The following is a 23,359-nucleotide window of genomic DNA, read 5'->3' on the forward strand; positions in this document are numbered from 1 at the left end:
TCAAATAACATTTATTATTAAAAACAATGGAACACAGCATTTTGAAGGAAACATTTAAAAAGCTCTCTAGCGAACAGGTTCGGTAATGACAAATGAAGTGAATATAAACTTTGCCAAAATCCTGTTATCATAAGCCTTTTGGAAAGAAATTGATTGGTTTAAATTTAAATGGGTTTGTTTTGAAATTCAGTTTGGGATGGAGGATCAGAAATCCAGATTGGAATTCCCGTTGCCAGGTCAGGTTTGAGCCTTTCAGAAAAGTGTACATTTAAAGCTTGCCATTAACTCTTTGGGAACAGCTCTCTCCACGTCAATCCATCCCCTCGATTCTTATCCAGCCACTTCCCACAGGGGAAGTTTGTTGTCACGCCTGTCGCTGAGTTGGTGATTTCAACCCGTTCTACCAACCATCCGCATGATATCCCACTACTGTCATGCTCAATACGAACTTTTTTCAACTCCCCAAGTTCAAGGATCTCCAAGTAAAATCGGTTGGTACTACCCCGTTCAAAGAGGTTGCGGAACTTCTGCTTGAGCGCCCGTTTGCCCGAATCTCCATTCATGCCAAAGATGGTAATGAGGACATTGGCATCTGTGCCGGATCCCTTCTCAAATCCTGTCACAACAATGACCTCATATTTGACTGGCACCAAACTCCGAGCTTTGCTGGCAAAGCTCTCGATCACCTTGGCACACTCAAAGACTTTGCGGTCACCTCTCTTTCCACAGAGCGGGAGTTTTGCATTGCACCTGAAGAAATACCTGTCAAAGGAACAGAACAAAGCTTTGAACTTGGGAGGATTAATGGGGTACTTTTTTGACCAAATATTTTGCTCTAGGGAGTCTATTTTTCCTGGGAGAGAGGAGTACTTTCCCTCACAAGTATTTTGTTAGCTTTGCTAAATCCTGTTTGATTGAATGTTTTGCTATCCTTCTTTTGTTTAAATTCCTTTGGTTGGCAAAGTTCCATAGCATACCAGGTATAGAAACCAATTTAATTGGATGTGTAGCTCATTCCCCTCTGCCCCATCTCTGAATGGTTGTAATCTCTGTCTCCTCCTTTTCCCCATTCAGTCTCGGAATAATAACTAATACTAATATTACTAATAATTTCATTTATGAATTGTGTCTCTTGAGGTTTTCTACAATCAAGCAGTATATGCATTTTGTTAAAAACGAAAAAAGAAAGACACCAATACAAGCACTTTGAATCTCCCAATAGCTGATTGGCAGCCAGTGCAGTTTTTTTCAGCAGTGGCATTATGCCAATATTCTGTCCCAGTTAGCAGCCAAGCTGCTGCATTTTGTACTAACTGCAGCTTCTGGATCAGCGTCAAGGATAGCCTCACATAGAGCCCACTGTAGAAATCCAGTCTGGAGGTAACCTAAGGTACCTAGCACTCCCAGATTGCTACATGATGTTTATTGGAAAATAGGTAATCATATTTTATTTATGCCAATGGACTTCTTAGGATAAAGATTTGTTGTTTAACACACACAAAAACTTACCTTGGCACATCTTTGAAATACCACGAGATTAATCATTCACTGTACAATCACTCTTACTCTCAAACCCATGATGGGAATGAGTTGCATGATAGGTTGATTCTTTGGCAGCTTCAATGTAAAGTATCATCAGATGGTAACAGGCAAGTGTGACAAGTGGGATGGATAAGACCCCCAAGCTCATTTGTTGAAATGAGATGTGTCGAGCTTTGCTAGCAAATGGCGATTTGTGTTTTCAGCTCCAGTCCCTATGTAATCATTTCCAAAAAGTGTGTTGGGGGCACGCTTGTGCAACTGGTTCCCTGGGAAATTAACAAATGAAATAACTAACAGCTGTTGTGAACCCAAATGACCCATGTGATGTTCCTATATTAATGTATATATGGTAAGTGTTGTTGTTTAGAAGATACATGGTAAGTGGAGTGAAAGAGGAGGGGGAGTGAATGGGCAGTAGAATGCTAGATGATTGGCTGAGTGTTTAAAATGGCTGAAGGTATAAAAGGAAGAGTGAGAGTGGAATCTGGGGGGAGAAGAGAAAGAGTGGGTTGCTTGGTGGGGTTTAGAGAGTTGTTTGCCAGGAGAGAGTGGAGAAGGAGGGGGGTGGAGTTCAGATTAGTATTGAGTAAAACCATATGCTTATGTGCCTTAAGAAGAAATCTTGTTAATCTTGTTAGCTTTGTTATCTTTAATAAATACTTAATTTGGTTTACCAAAGGCCTGATCCTTGGCTGGGGTTTCACAGACCAGAAGGGAGGGTAAGGTAATGACCAAGGCTGAAGGGAAACTGTAACAAATGGTGGCAGCGGTGAAGAGAATAACAATACCAGTATTCAGAGTCTCTGGGAATACTAGTATTAGGACGTGACTGGTGGTTGCCTAGCAGGGGGATCTGTTGAGATCTGTGCTAGAGCGGTGAGAGAAACAATAAAAAAGGACAGTCCGGACTGGTGGAGTCCCTGGTGGTGCCTAGTGACAGGCAGTAGCCACGCGCAGGTAGGAACCTGACAGGGAGAGCCAGGGAAGGGCATCACAACCCACCTGTAGAGAAGGGTGTAACACTGAGCACAAAATTCTCTATGGATGTATTTAAAAAAAAAAGAAAATAGGGGGTTGGGATGAGCGAAAGAGGGTGACCCCCTTGCACGTTTTGGGGGAGGGGAAAATCCTGTAATGTTGGGGGGAATGGGCCTCACTAGGAAAAGTGGTGGAGGTACCAGCGTTTCATTCTTTCTCTTTAGGGATGGAAAACCTGTCGATTTCGGTTCTTCAGGTTTTTCTTGTTTTCAGTCTTAAAGGAAGTTCTCCACATTTCCACAACACAAATTGTCATCACTGCAGTGCCAACTTCACCTAAAACACACTTTTGTATGCAGTTTTCAGTGGTGTACACATTTTGGCAAGGAATTTCCCACAATATAATGTCATTTTCACTAATATATCAATTTTTATGCACACATTTCCCCAATATATGCATTTTTGTAAACATTGTTTGGTTGGAGAACTGGATCACAAAATTTGGAGAAGTGTGAATTTTGAAGGATGTCTGTGTTTCGGTTTGGATATTGTTTCTGAAAGTGTGGATTCGGTAGGTTCTCCTTTAAATGCAAACTGAACCAAATTTATCCTCCATTCCTCGCCACCACATCCAGCTATTTCTACTCTTTGTGGCATCATTGAATGCCACAGACTGGCCATCTCTGCTGTTCCTTGCTATGAGCCACTTACTTGTTGTGAAGCTGCATTTCTGTAATAATAATCTCCTGCACGTGCCAGTAGACATCTGCTTTTACGCTTGATTTCTTTCCATCTTTTGGACAGAGTCCCACACAGATGGCTGCGATATCACCGACATTCTTTGAAGTAAACTCAAATACATCTGTTGCTCCTCTGGAGTACCCCCCCAAAAAAACCCAACCAGCTTTAATTAATATCAGGCAGGTCAACAAACAGTAGTGATCAGAGGACAGAAGTTCATTTGTCTGAGGTGATTAAAAAACCATCATTTGATTTTATCTGCAAATTATTTAGCAAAGGCGGATATGTGTGTTGCAAGTAAGGATGACCACAAAATATTTCAGTGCAGAGTGCTCCTGTTCAGGGTTCTAGTCACTCCATTTCATTCCTCCTCCCCTCCCCGTTCCCCACCACCACCAGTCAGCATTCTGTGGCCATTGGGCACATTCAGTCCTTATTGGGCTGTTTTGTGGGACCTCCCCCCCCTTTAGGATACTTACTCCCAAATATATTTTTTGTACTTCTGCTAACCTTGAAGTTCCCTCAAGCCTCCTGATACTTCCTTCTTGTGCATGTGCGATACCATTTTGGCTTCATAAGCAATGGCATGCACAGCCTTGGCACTGGCATTATTTCTTTAAATAATCAGCAGGATGTTCCGATAAGAATTTACCCTGCTCCTTCCTTCATAACATGGAAACCGCATCTGAGATTTTCTCTTTTGCTCTTGAAAACAATTAAGTTTCTAGCCTTCATGGCTGTGCAGAAAAAAAATCAGGAACATATGCCCACTGTCTCCTGTGTTTCTATCTTAGAAGAGGCATCTTTGACAGTGACACATGCCATCTACAGCTTTTATCAGGGCTTGTGGATGTGCAAGATTTCTGTACCAAGCAGTGGGATGGATGAGATTACCTCCACCAGCTCTGTGATTCTAGGATAAAACCATTTTAAAAATAAGATCTGCTGACCAATTCACAGATTCACCTTTGGATACCTTTTTAACCAATCAAAATATTTTGAATCAATTGTTCTAACAGACTGATTGAATAAAGGTTGCAGCACATGATACTATTAAGATCATCTCGCTTACCTTAAAAATCTCCTTTTTTTGGAGGAGTTCTCCAGGAGGAACTCTTTGGAACGTCCCATCTTCCCTTCAAAAATAACAGCAACATTTTCTTTGGTCTCTGCGTTGTCTCTGTCGCTGGTGACTGTCAGGATCTCATAAGCTTGAAAGTCAAAAGAGAGCATACACTGAAGGGGAAGAAGAAAGGAGAAGTAGCCCCCGAAACCTTCCTAGTCCATAGATGCCATTTCAGCTTGTAGGCGATTCCTGCTTCATTTGCTATTAAATTGTGGCACACACACCATAAGATCCCAAAGGGAAAAGATTTGGGTTTCTTTCCCTGTCCTTAAAGCAGGGATGGGGAACCTATGACCCTCCAGATATTATGGACTGCAGCTCCCAAGAGCCCCAACCAGCATGGCCATGGTCAGGGTTGATGGTAGTTGTAGTCCAGGAACATCTTGAGGGCCATAGGTTCCCCATCCCTGCTTTAAAGCCTGCACTTTCCACCTAATGCATGACAAACATAAAATATTTTTTAATGCAAAAGCATTAAGATGCATCTTCGTGATTTGTATGGCCTACTGATTATTTTCAGGCGTTAAAGCTGTGGGGACAGCACAGTAGAACTGCTTCTTTCCTGCCCCGGTTTTGGTTGCCTTCCAACTCCTGGAAGGAGCCAGCCTGAAGAAAGGAGCTGTTAGTATCCCTGGATCTCTCACTGCAGAACCCTGCGTAATACTGTTTATTCATGCAAAGATAATGGAGTAGGGAGCACCCTTCTAAACCCCATCTTTGGCCTAGGTAAGCATCCGAATGCCTGGTCTACATTGGTGGTACAACAAACATAATCACCTCAACTTTTATTCCCCTTTACACACATGCCTGGCCTATTCCTTTCCCCAGCTCTAAGGAGGTTCCTACACCTGACATTTCCATGGTTTTCTCTTGCAGATGTTGAGATAGGAGCCCTCTTTCAGGGTAGGCCTTCCCATGATCAGGACCTCCAACTGCGCAGGGGTACTGATTGCATGAAACCCTATGTACAAACAGATGCTGACATGTAGACTTCCCCTTTCAGAAGCTTCCAACAATGGCCAGTTTGTGCCCAATGTCAGGGGCAGGACTGGGGACACGATCCCGCCACTTTCTTCCCCACATGTAGTTTGCACATGTAGGAGAATACTGGAAGAAGGCTAGCATGACTTTCGTTTTTAAGAAAATGGCTATCAAGATCAAGTTGTTGGGTTGTTGTTTTTTAGTTAGAGTTAAAAGCTGAATAAATCCAGATTTACAGCGAGGTCACTTCCCTGCCCCCTCTGCAGCCAAGCTCTGCCAATCAGACCTACAGGTTCGCTCCTTCAGCTCCAGGATGTCATTATTGGCACACGCCAGTTCTCGCATGAGCTGCCCATCGTCTTCGCCCTTTGCCAGCCAGCGATCACACTGGAAGCGGAATATCTTATCTATGAGGGAGTCTTCCACATCGATGTATTCCAGGTGCCAGCCAGGCCCAACTCCTGTGGGAAAGGAAGCATCTCGTTGCTTGGGATCATGAAACAGCTAGATTGCCACTGTCTTCAGGTAAACTGTACAAGTCACAGGATTAGGGATGGAGGAGGAAGTCCACTGAGAGTCAGTGTGGTGTAATGGTTAGGGTGTCGGAGTAGCACCTGGGAGACCAGGTTCGAATCTCCACTCAGCAGTGAAGCTCACAAGGTGTGACCTAGGGCCAGTCCTTGCCTTTAAGCCTCACAGGGCTGATGCGAGGATGAAATGCCATATATACCACGTTGGGCTCCTTGGAGGGAAGGTGGGATATACATGGAATAAATAAATAAATAAAACAAATTCCGTTTGCATTTAAATTTGAATTTACCTAATTCTCGCTTTCTGAAACAAGATGTGAGCCAAAGCATGGCCGCCTTTCAAAATCTGCACTTCTCTGAATTTCATAATGCGGTTTGCCAGCCGAGTAAGGTGTACCAAAATGCATATACTAATGTAAAGTGTGCATTTAATGCGTGCACCAGTTGAAAGAACATACAGAAATGCATTACAGTTGAGGGCAATTGCTTGGCAATGTGGCCATGCATATCGGCCAGACTTTGGAAAGTACAGTCCTGTTTCTCCAGGTTCTGTCATTTCAGTCAGTTGTCTTACCAGGCAGTTGCTGTGGTGGCTGGCTGGCTGCTCACCTCTGCATGATCCCAGGCTTGGGATCTTACTATTGGCATCTTATTATAGGCTCCTTTCCCAAATTTACACAGAGAAGTGTGAATGTGAAAAAACGGCTGCGTTTCAGTTGGCGTATTGTTTTGGAAAAGTGCAGATTAGGTGGGTTTGCCTTCAAATGCGAACTGAATCAAATTTCCCAGTATTCCTATTCCCAACCTCCTTTACCCAAAGAACTCAGCTGAGCACATGCATAGCCTCTGTTCATGCTATCAGAGGTTCTGCTTTCCCCCCCAGGGTTCTCGATCACCCAGAGAGAGCCTTCATTTGTACAGGTGGATGTGCACAGGCTCTGTTCTGACCTTGTAATGAACATGTGATGGCCAGGGATAAGCACAGTAGGCATGATCGTGATCTGTCTCTCTCACACACATACACAGTCAGTGAACCCATAGAAAGGGCTCCTGGGGCTGGCCTAAGGCATTTTGCTGCTTGAGGTGGAGCAGCAAACACAACCCATCTGCCCCTGCAAATCAAGGCACAGAGTACCCAAAGCCAGCCCAGTTATTTTGGAACCTGAGGCAAAAAAATCCCCTTTCCCTGAAAGTACGTATGGATGTATAATACATATGTACGTATGTATTTGCTGGCTACCACACACATCAAGGTAATGTGCAAGGTAGAGTAAAGACAGCTAGTTTAAAACAACACAGAAAATAACAGCAGATATATTTAGAAACAATACCAAGTACACTCCATGGCAGAGACCTATTCATCCAGCTGGAAAAGTTTGTCAGAACAAAAATGTTTTCAGCTGTTTCTGGAAAGTGCAGATAGTGGGCACCTATCGTATCTCGATAGAAATGCTGTTGCACAGAAGAGGGGCAGCCACAGTGAAGGCCCTGCTGTGGAGTAGGCACCTGAGGTCTTTGGAACTTGCAGATCTCCTACAGACCACAGTACCCTACTGTGTATATTAGGGATAAGATGGTCTCTCAAGTAACCTGGTACTAACTATATAGGGCCTTAGTATCATACCATAGTACCATGCAATTAAATGATGATAAATTAATGTTTCCCTTATCTGTGAACCCTAATCTGTGGCCTCACAAAAATATTAAAAGCAAAAACAAATATACCATAGACACAAAACAATAAAACAGCAACACCCTCAGACAGCCACAGAAAGCTTTGGTAGCAAACTAATAACAAACATCATCATCTCAGTCTGTCAAATGCCTGAGAGAAAAGGTAAGTCTTTACCTGGTGCCAAAAAGATGTCAATGAAGGCACCAGGCGGACCTCACTGGTTAAAAAGATCAGGTAAGCAGGTGCTGTGAGAAACCTCACTTGGCCTGGAGAGCCATCGCCAGCCAAAGTACTAGCCTAGATGGACAAACAGGGCGTTATTCAATGCTACCGTGAAGTTAATAGACTTGACTAACTCAGGTTCATTAATGTCAGTGGGTTTACTCTGAGTAGGAGTCCGCTGAATACAGCCCACAGCCTATAAGGCAGGCGTCCTATGAAAAGGAGCATCCCTGCCCACTCTTGACCATTTAATGTGCTACTGTTATGACACCCAGCATGAGATAAGGCATGGGTGGGGGCACACAGGAACACTGCCAAGTACAGGCAGCTGCTTTGCACGGAGTCTGATCATTGGTCCATCCAGCTCAATACTCAGTACTGCACCTCATTAACACGGCCACATTGCCAAGCAATTTCCGCAGAGCTTGGAAAAGTTACTTTTTTGAACTACAACTTCCATCAGCCCAATCCAGTGGCCATGCTGGCTGGGGCTGATGGGAGTTGTAGTTCAAAAAAGTAACTTTTCCAAGCTCTGATTTCCCCTACTGTAATGCATTTCTGTATGTTATTTTCACATGCAATGACTCTCCAAGGTGGAGGTGCTGGAGACTGAACCTGAGATGTTCTGCATGCCAAGCAGATGCCCTCCCATTGCGCTGTGGCCCTGTCCCTGGTCGACTACATACCTGCCATTTCTCATCACTTAATCCGGCCCAGGCCCTACTTTCCTGCCTATACTTAATCAAGCCTTGAACTCCAGAAGGCAGGGTACTGTTCAGGGATTACCCAGCTGCGCCATGTATGCTGGAAGAAATACAGCCCCCCCTTTTTTGCATCTCCTGAGAAGTAAACCCTTTACAAATAAGACTGCCTACCCTGTTTCCAGCAGCTTGGAAAGAGAGTCTTCCGCAAACTGAAAGCAAAGGTGGGAGGGACTTGAATCTCAACAGTTGCTTGTGGTGAGAGGAGAAGGGGCTGGACACTGCCATGGGAATGTGGGGGCTGATGATGGCCTGACGGCTGGTGGCAAGGCAACACTCCGAGTTGGGAATCTGCCACTGGACTGGCAGCAGCTGGTGTTGGAGTTGAACCAGGAAGGAGCTGCTTCTCCACTTAGAAAGAAAGCAAGACAGGGCGCTCGGGCAAAGAGGTGCCCTTGTAACTGTATTTGTGGACGTGTCTGAGGTTGAATTACATGGGAAGGGGAGACAGCCATCTACCTGGGCTCCATCTACATTGCCGCCCTGGGCTCCTGCCAGTAGGAAGAGCAGGACATTAATTAATTAATTAAATACATACATACATACATGCATACATACCTTCCTTTTGTGATGGCCATCCTAGTTACCATTTTTAGAAGGCTACACTTTGTACCCCCCAGCTCTTGAGGAAGTAGTGATGGAGGGATTAGGCTATTTCCGGTGTGTCTTAAGAATGTAGGAAGAGCCTGCTGGATCAGGCCAAAGGCCCATCTAGTCCAGCATCTTGTTCTCACAGTGGCCAACCAGATGCCCACGGGAAGCCCGCAAGCAGGACCTGAGTGCAACAGCACTCTCCCCTCCTGCAGTTTCCAGCAACTGGCATTTGGAAGCATACTGCCTCCGATCATGGCTAGTGGCCATTGACAGGCTTATCCTACATGAATTTGTCTAATCCTCTTTTAAAGCCATCCAAGTTGATGACCATCACTGCCTCTTGTGGAAGTCAATTCCATAGTTGAACTGTGCACCATGTGAAAAAGTACTTTCTTGTGTCCTGATTCTTCCAACGTTTCAGCTTCATTAAGCCAACCAACATAACACACCAACTACAAAGCCAAACGCAGTGCTCTAGCTGTGTACGGCTAGCATTGCTAACCACCCCAAAATACAACTCTGCAGGGTGAATTTGTTGGTTTCTGGACGTGTTGCTAGATCTTGATACATTTGAACTGCTGAGAACTGTATTTCTGAATTCAGTGATCTCTTGGATAGCTACATTCCAAGATGAGCAGGAGGAAATTTTGCATAGCAATTTGCAAAGATAAATTCCTCAAGAATTCTTAACTTGAATCAGAAGGAGGTTGTTTGGAATCCTCTGGGTGACTCATAGTTGTCCATAAACAAGACAAACCTCCTTTAATTCCAGATACACCAACCAGTTCCTGAATCCTTACTTGCAATCATTAACAATGCTTAGAATCATGCTGCACCCACCTATAAGTGAATATTGAAAGAGTAGCAATGGCTTACTCTTTAACAAATCTCATTGCAAAGAGTAAAGGATGGTTGAAGGGAGGGATTTAAGAAGGCATCTTTTCCATTCTGCCCTGTATTTGTCACATGCAGCACTGTTTCTGGTCTGCTGCCATTTGTTTTCCACCAAAAACTACACTATTTGTCTTGCTGTCCGCTTTGGAGAAATCACATTACTTATTTAATTTAAGTAAATTACATAAATCACACTGTCATTGCATTATTCCACCCCATTTATTTCAATGCAAATAGGGGGAGGAGACATAATGCGTTGCACATTATTTGTGGGCTGAAAGCAACAACCGCAGCGAACACTGATTATATTCACTGGACTGATTTCCGTTCCGGACATGGGATGGATAAACAAACACCAGCAAATTCTGCTCCTGTTTCCATTTTTGTCATTAATTCTCCAACATCCCTAATTGGAGGGTCATATGTTCCACCACTGAGCTATGGCCCAAACAGAAGTTACTTCAGAGAAAATATGTTTTGGTCAGGAGCATGAAAAATACTGTTATTTCTCTTTCAGAAATATAACATGTGGAATAAAGCTCATCCTCTACCCATCAGATACTTTGTGCCCCCTAGGTTTTTTTCCAGGTGCTGCCATGGCTTAAATTTAAGTGTGTGTGCGTCTGTCTGACTATCTAGAAAGAACACTTTGGCTTCTTTGATGGTATAAACCAGAGGTAGGGAACCTTGGGCCTAGTGGCCAAATGTGGTCTTCCAGGTATCCTTGGGATTCTTCCTGGCCACAATCTCTCTCCAGGCCACACACCTCACTGGCCCTGCTCTGCACCCTCCTCAAGCGCTTTCTTCTGCTGGGATGTGTCCTTGAACTGTGATAATGCTTCTTGCTTTCCTGGATGGAAAATGGAAAGATGCACTTGCATGTGTGGAATCTTCTGAGTTTTGTCTGGCTGGGACGTAGGCCTACCTTACAAAGGTAAGAGTCACATTTGTTGCTCCAATCAATTTTGCCTCTGGTCCCGTCCACCACTGGCACGAGGCCCCCGGGAGTTTCCCCGTGAAGAAATGCGGCCCTCAGACTGAAAGAGGCTGCCCACCACTGCTGTAAGTCTTAACACGAATCACATCTCTCTTACCTTTGTTGTCATGCCAGATGCGCACCTTGCAGAGGTCTCTGAGACTGAACACGTCCGAGAAATAGAAAACGTCCAACTGGTCCCTTTCGAACTTGTTGGACCGGTTTGATTCTTTAAGGGCCAAAGTCCCAGAGTCCCCGTTCTCCCCAAAGATGATCATGAACACATTGGCATCTGTTCCAGCCCCTGCAGGAAGAAAGAATGGGGTGGATGGGAAGAAATTAAATTCAGGTCCCATTTAAAGCCAAATCTATCAAATGTGCATTTTCCGCAACAATGTGAGAATCAAAACACAGCCATCCTTCAAAAATTGTACATATCCAAATTTTCTGATGTTCTGCAACCAAATAGTGTTTATAAAAATGCATATACTAGGGTAAAATGTGCATATAAATGCATATATTAGTGAAAATAACACACAAAAATGCATTATATTAGGAGAAATTGCTTGCATAAATGTATACATTAATCAAAACTTTTGTTGTTGGAAGAGGGCTAGCATGATTCCATACAAAAATGTGTTTATTAAGAGACATTCACACTAAAATGCTGGAGAATTTTCATGAGGATTCTTTAAAAAAAAAAAAAAACCAGCAATTTGCTGCAGAAATGTGGAGAACTGAATTTAAGATTGGAAAAAAGAGAAAAGGAGAGAACTGAAATGGATAGATCCTTCTTTCCCTAGAGAACAGAGCATTATGGGGCATTGAAACAAGGGAGATTAGGCATCTCCCTTGTTCCATTTTAATGTCCCATAATTACTGGGCAAGTATAATTTCCTAGATCTATTTCCCTTACCAGATCCAGATGTCTAGGCCTAGGTAGAGGGTCCTGCTCAGAAATAATCAAGGTCTATTGTTTTAGGATGGTCAGCAAAATAATCCACTTGTCCAAATAAAGACAACAAAACAGCAAAGAACCTTGTTGGACCTTAAAAGCTAACAAATTTGTTGCGACGTGTTGGGATTAGACGGGAACTAATGAATGCACACACCTTTTCCAGAGAAGAGGATGAAGAACATGCAATTGTTTAGCTGCACCACTTTAATACACAAAAATTGAAACAAAATGGCAGACTTCCATGTTTTCCTAGCAATTTTCTCTGAGTTGTAACCATTTACTGTTGCTCTGAACAGGTTTTTTTTAAACAGTAGCCCTTCCTGCATGAGCATTTTCAGCTTTCTCAGTCATTAAGAACATAAGAACATAAGAAGAGCCTGCTGGATCAGGCCAGTGGCCCATCTAGTCCAGCATCCTGTTCTCACAGTGACCAACCAGGTGCCTGGGGGAAGCCCACAAGCAGGACCCGAGTACAAGAACACTCTCCCCTCCTGAGGCTTCCGGCAACTGGTTTTCAGAAGCATGCTGCCTCTGACTAGGGTGGCAGAGCACAGCCAACATGGCTAGTAGCCATTGATAGCCCTGTCCTCCATGAATTTGTCTAATCTTCTTTTAAAGCCATCCAAGCTGGTGGCCATTACTGCAGCTTGTGGGAGCAAATTCCATAGTTTAACTATGCGCTGAGTAAAGAAGTACTTCCTTTTGTCTGTCCTGAATCTTCCAACATTCAGCTTCTTTGAATGTCCACGAGTTCTAGTATTATGAGAGAGGGAGAAAAACTTTTCTCTATCCACTTTCTCAATGCCATGCATAATTTTATACACTTCTATCATGTCTCCTCTGACCCGCCTTTTCTCTAAACTAAAAAGCCCCAAATGCTGCGACCTTTCCTCGTAAGGGAGTTGCTCCATCCCCTTGATAATTCTGGTTGCCCTCTTCTGAACCTTTTCCAACTATATAATATCCTTTTTGAGATGAGGCGACCAGAACTGTACACAGTATTCCAAATGCAGCCGCACCATAGATTTATACAACGGCATTATGATATCGGCTGTTTTATTTTCAATACCTTTCCTAATTATCCCTAGCATGGAATTTGCCTTTTTCACAGCTGCTGCACACTGGGTCAACATTTTCATCATGCTGTCCACTACAACCCCGAGGTCTCTCTCCTGGTCGGTCATGGCCAGTTCAGACCCCATGAGTGTATATGTGAAATTAAGATGTTTTGCTCCAATATGCATAATTTTACACTTGTTTCTATTGAATTGCATTTGCCATTTTTCCGCCCATTCACTCAGTTTGGAGAGGTCTTTTTGGAGCTCTTCGCAATCCCTTTTTGTTTTAACAACCCTGAACAATTTAGTGTCGTCAGCAAACTTGGCCACTTCACTGCTCACTCCTAATTCTAGGTCATTAATGAACAAGTTGAAAAGTACAGGTCCCAATACCGATCCTTGAGGGACTCCGCTTTCTACAGCCCTCCATTGGGAGAACTGTCCGTTTATTCCTACTCTCTGCTTTCTGCTTCTTAACCAATTCCTTATCCACAAGAGGACCTCTCCTCTTATTCCATGACTGCTAAGCTTCCTCAGAAGCCTTTGGTGAGGTACCTTGTCAAACGCTTTTTGAAAGTCTAAGTACACTATGTCCACTGGATTACCTCTATCTATATGCTTGTTGACACTCTCAAAGAATTCTAATAGGTTACTGAGACAGGACTTTCCCTTGCAGAAGGGAAAAGTTAGAGCCCACCTTCATGAGAGCAACAAAAAACAAACAAAACCAGAGAGAGAGAGAGAGAGAGAGAGAGAGAGAGAGAGGCTGTTCAAGCTTTGGTATATTTCATGGGGAAAGTCTTTGAGAACAAAGAAGCAAATTTGGTGAAATGGGCAGGCTCTTTCTATTTGCGTGGAGAATGGTTCTTGTAACGGGACAGCCTGAGCAAGTGAGCACTTCTCTGAACAGGCTGAACAGTTGGTGCTATCTGTGCACGCCTGCACATCCTTGAGACCGGGGGAGGCACTTCTTCGAGATCCGCCGCTGACACCTCCTCGGGTTGATCCTCTGATTCCTCTTCTGTAGAGGAGGGGCGTGCGTGCAGCGGTGGTGGCTTGGGTGAAGAGGGAAGGAGGAAAAGGGACTGGCCTTCTGTCATGCCATGACCAAACAGCATTTCTTCCATTGTAACTGGAGCTAAGGGGCTGAAGCCTTCTGCGCAGGACCACCCTGTTACAGGCCACTGGGCCCTTCCCCCGGATCCCATTCTATCTCTTCCTCCTCCTGACCACTCCAGGACTGCTCCAAGGGGCTCATGACAGTATTCTTTTTCTAAGTTTCATTGCAGAACAGTGTCCAGAGCAATGGGCATAACTCTTGCTGTCTTTATATAATAGGCTACACTTCAGCCATACAAAAGTCAGAAGTTTCTACACCCAAATCTCCATTCAGGCAACCAAGTCGGATTATCACAGCTGAAGGACACATTCTGACCAGGCTCATTCCAGGCCCAGGCCCTGTAAGGACAGCAATGCCCAGAACACAAGGCAGGGTCACATGTGCACAACCCTCCGATCTGATTCGAGGCTCAATCCTGTGCTCTGTGGTGGCCTGGATCAAACCTAGGATGACCCGACCCAGATCCAGACCCTTAATCAATTTGGAGGTCCAGCCCTAATTAAACATGGAGTCAGGAGGGCGAAGAAGGAGACACAGTGGTCCAACAGCCCCGGATTGCTCTGCCTCCCCAGTGCAGCTGAAGCTGAATTGGGCTGTTTTGGTTCGGGATCCAGGCTCTGGCTGGACCCAGTGCACAGCCTGAACCGTTTATCTCCAGCATCTATCTTGGCTGCTCCACCAACAAGAAGTGAGTTATTTGTTTTGTATTATCATCATCTGTTGTAAGCTAAAGGGCTGGGTGTAAAAGCTTTATACGATTGCGTGGTGAGGAGTAGTTGTGGAAGCCTCCTGGATGCTGGTAAATGAAGGGACTCTTTGGGGTGTGGTACACCTGCAGAACATCCCCAGCCCCTGCCTAGAGTTGGATGGCATGAGTCTCAAAAGTGCTTCAATGGCATACGAATCGACTTACTGTCTCTGCATTGGGAGATGTCGCAGCCTAGCTAGTTCCAAACCTGCCAGTGTCTCAGCCAGATGTACTGTCACACTGACTGCTGTACAATCTGATCAAAAACAAGCTCACCTCATTCATTCTCTAATTTGTTTTCCCCCACTGGCTGTCTCAGCTCATAACAAGATAGAACTCACTGTCATTAAAAAACATCACCCTTCATTTCCTGGAAAAGAGGAGATGCATTTGCTGATGTTAATATCCACTGTTCTCCTCTTTGTGAACCAGAGTTCAGTCTCTCTCTCTCTCTCTCTCTCTCTCAATCCCTCTCTCTCCCCCCCCCCCACATGCACACAAATCTCACATTGGAAAAATAATCGTTCTACCCAAAGGAATGCCAAACTCACAAAAACGTCCTCCATGTTTTAGGATTCTTACATTTTCGTTGTTAGAATTTCAGTATTTTCAAAGCAGTCATGTATAAACAGGCCCAGCCACAAGATGTGGTTAGGCACGTGCTGAAGGGGCCCCAGGGCACCTATTGTGGATGGTGCTGGGATCATTTCATGTATACATCTACTGTTTTTTTGAAACAGAAGAATCCTCCCTGCACCCAAACTGCTTGAAATAAGGGACAGATTTCAGCCCATGCACACACACCCCTCTTGAAAATCAGAGAAATAGTCCCCAAATTCACAGCCTGCAAAGATGTTCACAGCATTTGTGGGCTATTTCAGAAAGCACTTTGACTCTTTCCGCCAACACACACACACACACACACACACAAACAAAAGGTGCTGTGATTCGAGGTATATTCCAGATGATCCCAGAACATGATCTAAATCACAGGTAGGGAAACTTTTTCAGCCTGAGGGCCGCATTCCCTTCTGCGCAACATTCTGGGGGCCACATGCCTGTAACAGGTGGGGCCAGAAGCAAAAGCGGGTGGAATGATGAATATAATTTTTACCTTTGTACAGTAGTTTCTACACCCCTACTCATCCACCCTTCTCTGTCCTCCATCCCGGAAGGCAAGGGGCATGATCAGAGTTCATGGACACATTCCAGCCAGGCAAAAACCCTCAAGAAGGATGTGAGGCAAGGCCGGAGGGGGATGTGGCCTGCAGAAAGAGGCTGTGGAAAGTCCTGAGGGCCAGATGGAGAGGCCTGGAGGGCCACATTTGGTCCCTGGGTCTGAGGTTTCCCATCCTTTATCAGGCCCAGCAAAGCATGCAACATAGGTGGGCAAATACCAGTGCTCACAGGCCCCATGAGGACTCATCAGGGCTGACACTGGTCACCAACTTTCCTTCCCCCCCCCTTTTCTTTTTCTTTTCTCATTGAAACATGTCTGGCAGGTACATTAAAAGTGAAGCCTCAGCCAAAGCTCCAGCTGCCCACCATTTCCTTTTTCCCTGAATGTCTCTGGGTCCTGACATAGTGAGGCACAATGGCATCCTGGGGAAATGAAGATGTTAGGTGGCATGAGCCTTGGGTGGTGCTTTGCAACGTACCTGGTGCTAGTTAAAGGTGCTTGCGGGCTTCCCTGTGGCATCTGGTTAGCCACTGTGAGAACAGGGTGCTGGACTAGATGCAGGGCCGGCTCCAAAGGGTGGCCAGGTGGGGCCCTGGCTGAGGGGCCCCTCCACTCCCCTTCCATGATTCATGGCAGGATTGCTCCAGCAGATCACACGGTGAGAGCTCCGGAGCAAAGATGGCAGAAGAGGCTTCAGCCCCTTAGGGAAACCTTGTCAGCCATCTTGGTTAAGGGCAGCGCTGCACATGCAACCGCACAACAGCCAAGACAGGTAGGTTGAGCAAGGGAATACCGTGGGCTCAGAAGCTCTCACTGTGCAATCTGTGGTAGTGATCCTGCTGAGAATCATGGAAGGGGAGCACTAGGGCCTGGGGCAGGCTTGTGCCCAAGGGCCCTGGCATGTCTGGGGCCAGCCCTGACTAGATGGGCCTTTGGTCTGATCCAGCAGGGTCCTCCCTCTGTTCTTAAGCTTATGTTTAATTAAGGGAAGAAGGGAACCCTGGCTGCTTCCTGTCAAGCTTGCGGGGGAGGGAGCAGGATGTTGAGGAGGGCATCCAGAGAACACGTTGCCCAGGATCCTTTCACATCTGGCACCAGCCCTGAGAAATATAATGAAGCACCCATGCGAAAGCTAGAGAGCTAGAGAGATCTGGGGTCTAGTCAATACCTAGATAGGAGTCATGGGAACCCCAAGCACAGTGTCTTGAGTTCCATTATGGCAAAAAAGTGGAGTGTAAGTGTAACCAAAAAATAACTCCTTGGAGCAAAGGGTCTAATGGAACACCCAGTTCCCCATTCTTGATCACTGTCATCTCCCACTACATAAGAACATAAGAAGAGCCTGCTGGATCAGGCCAGTGGCCCATCTAGTCCAGCATCCTGTTCTCACAGTGGCCAACCAGGTGCCTGGGGGAAGCCCGCAAGCAGGACCCGAGTGCAAGAACACTCTCCCCTCCTGAGGCTTCCAGCAACTGGTTTTCAGAAGCATGCTGCCTCTGACTAGGGTGGCACAGATAAGCCATCATGGCTAGTAGCCATTGATAGCCCTGTCCTCCATGAATTTGTCTAATCTTCTTTTAAAGCCATCCAAGCTGGTGGCCATTACTGCATCTTGTGGGAGCAAATTCCATAGTTTCACTATGCGCTGAGTAAAGAAGTACTTCCTTTTGTCTGTCCTGAATCTTCCAACATTCAGCTTCTTTGAATGTCCACGAGTTCTAGTATTATGAGAGAGGGAGAAAAACTTTTCTCTATCCACTTTCTCAATGCCATGCATAATTTTATACACTTCAATCATGTCTCCTCTGACCCGCCTTTTCTCTCAACTAAAAAGCCCCAAATGCTGCAACCTTTCCTCATAAGGGAGTCGCTCCATCCCCTTGATCATTCTGGTTGCCCTCTTCTGAACCTTTTCCAACTCTAGAATATCCTTTTTGAGATGAGGCGACCAGAACTGTACACAGTATTCCAAATGCGGCCGCACCATAGATTTATACAACGACATTATGATATCGGCTGTTTTATTTTCAATACCTTTCCTAATTATCCCTAGCATGGAATCTGCCTTTTTCACAGCTGCTGCACACTGGGTCAACATTTTCATCATGCTGTCCACTACAACCCCGAGGTCTCTCTCCTGGTCGGTCACAGCCAGTTCAGACCCCATGAGCGTATATGTGAAATTAAGATGTTTTGCTCCAATATGCATAATTTTACACTTGTTTCTATTGAATTGCATTTGCCATTTTTCCGCCCATTCACTCAGTTTGGAGAGGTCTTTTTGGAGCTCTTCGCAATCCCTTTTTGTTTTAACAACCCTGAACAATTTAGTATCAACAAACTTGGCCACTTGACTGCTCACACCTAATTCTAGGTCATTAATGAACAAGTTGAAAAGTACAGGTCCCAATACCGATCCTTGAGGGACTCCACTTTCTACAGCCCTCCATTGGGAGAACTGTCCGTTGATTCCTACTCTCTGCTTTCTGCTTCTTAACCAATTCCTTATCCACAAGAGGACCTCTCCTCTTATTCCATGACTGCTAAGCTTCCTCAGAAGTCTTTGGTGAGGTACCTTGTCAAACGCTTTTTGAAAGTCTAAGTACACTATGTCCACTGGATTACCTCTATCTATATGCTAGTTGACACTCTCAAAGAATTCTAGTAGGTTACTGAGACAGGACTTTCCCTTGCAGAAGCCATGCTGGCTCTGCTTCAGCAAGGCTTGTTCTTCTATGTGCTTAGTTAATCTAGCTTTAATAATACTTTCTACCAGTTTTCCAGGGACAGAAGCTAAGCTAACTGGCCTGTGATTTCCGGGATCCCCTCTGGATCCCTTTTTGAAGATTGGCGTTACAGCTGCCACTTTCCAGTCGTCAGGCACGGAGGAGGACCCGAGGGGCAAGTTACATATTTTAGTTAGCAGATCAGCAATTTCACATTTGAGTTCTTTGAGAACTCTCGGGTGGATGCCATCCGGGCCCGGTGATTTGTCAGTTTTTATATTGTCCATTAAGCCTAGAACTTCCTCTCTCGTTACCACTATTTGTCTCAGTTCCTCAGAATCCCTTCCTGCAAATGTTAGTTCAGGTTCAGGGATCTGCCCTATATCTTCCGCTGTGAAGACAGATGCAAAGAATTCATTTAGCTTCTCTGCAATCTCCTTATCGTTCTTTAGTACACCTTGGACTCCCTTATCATCCAAGGGTCCAATCGCCTCCCTAGATGGTCTCCTGCTTTGAATGTATTTATATAAATTTTTGTTGTTGGTTTTTATGTTCTTAGCAATGTGCTCCTCAAATTCTTTTTTAGCATCCCTTATTGTCTTCTTGCATTTCTTTTGCCAGAGTTTGTGTTCTTTTTTATTTTCTTCATTCGGACAAGACTTTCATTTTCTGAAGGAAGACTTTTTGCCTCTAGGAGCTTCCTTGACTTTGCTCGTTAACCATGCTGGTATCTTCTTGGCCCTGGCGGTACCTTTTCTGATCTGCGGTATGCACTCCAGTTGAGCTTCTAATATAGTGTTTTTAAACAACTTCCAAGCATTTTCGAGTGATGTGACCTTCTGGACTTTGTTTTGCAGCTTTCTTTTTACCAATCCCCTCAGTTTTGTGAAGTTTCCTCTTTTGAAGTCAGATGTGACCGTGTTGGATTTTCTTGGCAATTGGCCATTTACATGTATGTTTAATTTAATAGCACTATGGTCACTGCTCCCAATCGGTTCAACAACACTTACATCTCGCACCAGGTCCCTGTCCCCACTGAGGATTAAGTCCAGGGTTGCCATCCCTCTGGTCAGTTCCATGACCAACTGGTCTAGGGCATAGTCATTTAGAGTATCTAGAAATTTTGCTTCTTTGTCGTGACTGGAACACATATGGGGCCAGTCTATGTCTGGGTAGTTGAAGTCACCCATTACTACCACATTTCCTAGTTTGGATGCTTCCTCAATTTCGTATCTCATCTCCAGGTCTCCCTGAGCATTTTGATCAGGGGGACGATAGATCGTTCCCAGTATTAAATCGCTCCTGGGGCATGGTATCACCACCCACAATGATTCTGTGGAGGAGTCCGCCTGTTTGGGGGTTTTGTGCTTGCTGCATTCAATGCCTTCTTTCACGTATAGAGCGACTCCGCCACCAATACGTCCTTCCCTGTCCTTCCGATATAGTTTATATCCAGGGATAACTGTATCCCACTGGTTTTCTCCATTCCACCAGGTCTCCATTATGCTCACTATATCAATGCTCTCCTCTAAGACCAAGCACTCCAGTTCTCCCATCTTGGTTCGGAGGCTCCTAGCATTAGCGTACAGGCACTTGTAAGCAGTGTCTCTCTTCAAGTGTCTTTGGCACTTGTGGTTTGGCCTGTGGTAATTTTGCCCTTCTGAATTGATATCCTGTGCCCCTGCTCTCACAATGCCTACTTCTAGGCCTACCCCTTTTACAATTTCATCATTTCTTTGGTCTTTATCCCAGGGGGGAGGTTTATTCTGAACCAGACCCTCCTCAGCTCCTGTCGGGTTCCCCCCCTCAGTCAGATTAAAAGCTGCTCTGCCACCTTTTTATTTTTAAGTGCCAGCAGTCTGATCCATTCTGGTTCAAGTGGAGCTCATCCTTTTTGTACAGGCCCGGCTTGTCCCAAAATGTTCCCCAGTGCCTAACAAATCCAAACCCTTCCACCCGACACCATCGTCTCATCCAAGCATTGAGACTACAAAGCTGTGCCTGTCTGGCTGGTCCTGCGCGTGGAACCGGTAGCATTTCAGAGAAAGCCACCTTGGAGGCCCTGGCTTTCAGCATCCTGCCTAGCAACCTAAATTTTGCTTCCAGGACCTCACAGTTGCATTTCCCCATGTCATTGGTGCCAACATGCACCACGACCACTGACTCCTCCCCAGCACTGTCTACCAAACTATCTAAACAACGGGCGATATCCGCAACCTTCGCACGAGGCAAGCAAATCACCTTGTGCTCTGCACGCCCATCACACACCCCACTGTCTATGTTCCTAATGATCGAATCACCCACTACAAGGATCCCTCCACCCCCTGGAGATACATCCTCGGCACGAGAGGATAGCTGCTCATCCCCCAAGGAATGGGTCCTTTCTAAGGGATCATTTCCCTCTTCCTCGGCTGGATGCTCTCCTTCCCTGAGACCATCGTTCACCATGATAGCAGAAGAGCTATCATCCTTGGAGTGGGACACAGCTATAACGTCCCTGAAGGCCTCCTCCACACACCTCTCTGCCTCTCTCAGCTTTTCCAGGTCAGCCACCTTGGCCTCAAGGAAATGAAGTCACTCCCGGAGAGCCAGGAGCTCATTGCACCAAGAGCACACCCACGACTTCTGTCCAACAGGCAGATAGTTGTACATATTTCAGGCAGTGCAAAACACTGGAAAGCCCCCACACTGCTGCTGGCTTCTTACCTGTGTAGTTTTGTTTAAGGTTTATTAAGTTAATGGGTTGGAAACTGTGGTTTAGTTGAGGTCAGGGAACAGATGGGCAGAGTGGGGGGGCCCTGGCCTCCTCGCCCTGCTGCCGAACTCACTCTGCTGCTTAACTCGCCTTGACGCTTCGTCAGCTGGGGCTCCCTCTAGCTCGTGGAGCAGGCTCCCTCGCTAGGGTGCTCTGAATTTATATGTGTGGCTGGTGCCTCCCAGCTACTGCTGCCAGCCAGTGATGTGTTAATTGAGGCTGATGGCTCAACTGTCAGCTGGGGCTTAACTCCTTAGGATTATCTCAGGCTTCCTTCCTTTGAAGGCAGGAAGGCAGGCTTCCTTCCTTAGAGAGGGGGGGCTGTTTAAGGACTTTGACTAGTGGTACTATGAAAGGTTAACTAGCTTTTACTCTATTTTTATTTTATTTGCTGACAAGAACCACTAGCAGGCTTGACATCAAAGCCTGAAGGCAACTTCATAAGGCACGCTAAGAGAGGGAAGCATTCATTCTCCATAAGAGGACCACCTCCATGGAAACTTCCCCCATTGCTGGTATTGGGGCCGTGGGTGGCCACATGTGAATCTTGGGGCACTTCCAACCGGTCGCTATTTTGGGGTATGATTCAACTACATGCTGGCAAACTCAGGTTGCACAATTAAAGCTGATCTGGGACTCTTGTGCAACAAACCCCCTTCCTCCCAAAACAAGGAACGCGATGGGAGAATGCAGTGAAAAATCTGGAATGACACTTTGACACCACCTCATCTGGCATTCCTGCAAACAAATCATGAAATGGCCGACATTGTCTATTGTCCCTGAAAACAAACCTGTGTGAATGCTCAATAGGCAGGTCATCTGGAAGTGCCCTTGACTGGAGGATTTGTTCCCCAGCTCATGGTCCCTTAGCGACAGCTGGAGACTTGAGCTGGAAGGTAAAGGAGCTGGAGACCAAAACGCAGCAGGCACAATTTATCCACCTATTTATTTATTTGACTTCTAACCTGCTTCCCGGCAATGTCCCCGAGACAGCTTACAAAAAGGAAAAGCAAAATATGAAAAACAGCACCACCAGTTAAACATTTAATAACAAATATGATCAACAGAGAATCGTTGAAACACACACAGAGAATAACATCTAATAAATAAAGAATGTAAGAACATAAGTTAAGAATGTAAGAAGCCCTTCTAGATGAGATCCAGAGCCCATCTAGCCCACACTCCTGCTTCTCACACTAGCGTGCCAGCTTCTCCTGGGAAGCTTCAAAGTTGGCACGTGCCTCAGCTGTCATTTGGCTCCTCCACTCCTTCAGTGGTTTCTGTTCCATAAGAAATGGTGCTTGAGTTTGCTTCTTTTTCTGCTGTGTCTTCCATATTGTAAATCTGTGGACAGGGACTGTCCTGTTTGTAATCTGTGTACAACACTTAGTACATTTCAGGTGCTTTATAAATTAGTAACAACGGGCTTCCGACATGTGCCCTATGGAAATGGAAATGGGCTGCCTTCAAGTCAATCCCGACTTATGGCGACCCTGTGAATAGGAATTACATGGTAAGCGGTATTCAGAGGGGGTTTACCATTGCCTCCCTCTGAGGCTAGTCCTCCCCAGCTGGCTAAGGCCTGCTCAGCTGGCCACAGCTGCACAAGCCAGCCCCTTCCTTGTCCGCAACTGCCAGCTGGGGGGCAACTGGGCTCCTTGGGACTATGCTGCTTGCCCACGGCTGCATAGGTGGCAGGGCACGCAACCCCTGAGCCATTCACTGTGGGGTGATCTTTAGCTGGCCCTTGACGCCCAGGAGACACGAGCAGGGATTTGAACTCACAGACTTTGG

The 23,359-nt window shown here is 45.6% G+C and overlaps 1 protein-coding gene across 1 annotated transcript in view; it reads right to left on the reverse strand.

Moving 5' to 3' along the window:
* Window positions 1-223: 223 nt before the first annotated feature.
* Window positions 224-23,359, reverse strand: part of LOXHD1 (lipoxygenase homology PLAT domains 1) — a 225,390-nt gene continuing 202,254 nt past the window's right edge. Inside the window, exons 36-40 of the mRNA XM_061636319.1 lie at window positions 11,139-11,324; window positions 5,659-5,829; window positions 4,334-4,472; window positions 3,232-3,393; window positions 224-762 (exon numbers count right to left, since the gene is read on the reverse strand). Of these exons, the coding sequence (XP_061492303.1) occupies window positions 282-762; window positions 3,232-3,393; window positions 4,334-4,472; window positions 5,659-5,829; window positions 11,139-11,324 (1,139 nt within the window). The 3' untranslated portion in view covers window positions 224-281. The remainder of the gene's footprint in view (window positions 763-3,231; window positions 3,394-4,333; window positions 4,473-5,658; window positions 5,830-11,138; window positions 11,325-23,359) is intronic.

The sequence above is a fragment of the Rhineura floridana genome, chromosome 1 (genome assembly GCF_030035675.1).
Source record: "Rhineura floridana isolate rRhiFlo1 chromosome 1, rRhiFlo1.hap2, whole genome shotgun sequence".
In the NCBI taxonomy this organism is placed as follows: Eukaryota; Metazoa; Chordata; class Lepidosauria; order Squamata; family Rhineuridae; genus Rhineura; species Rhineura floridana.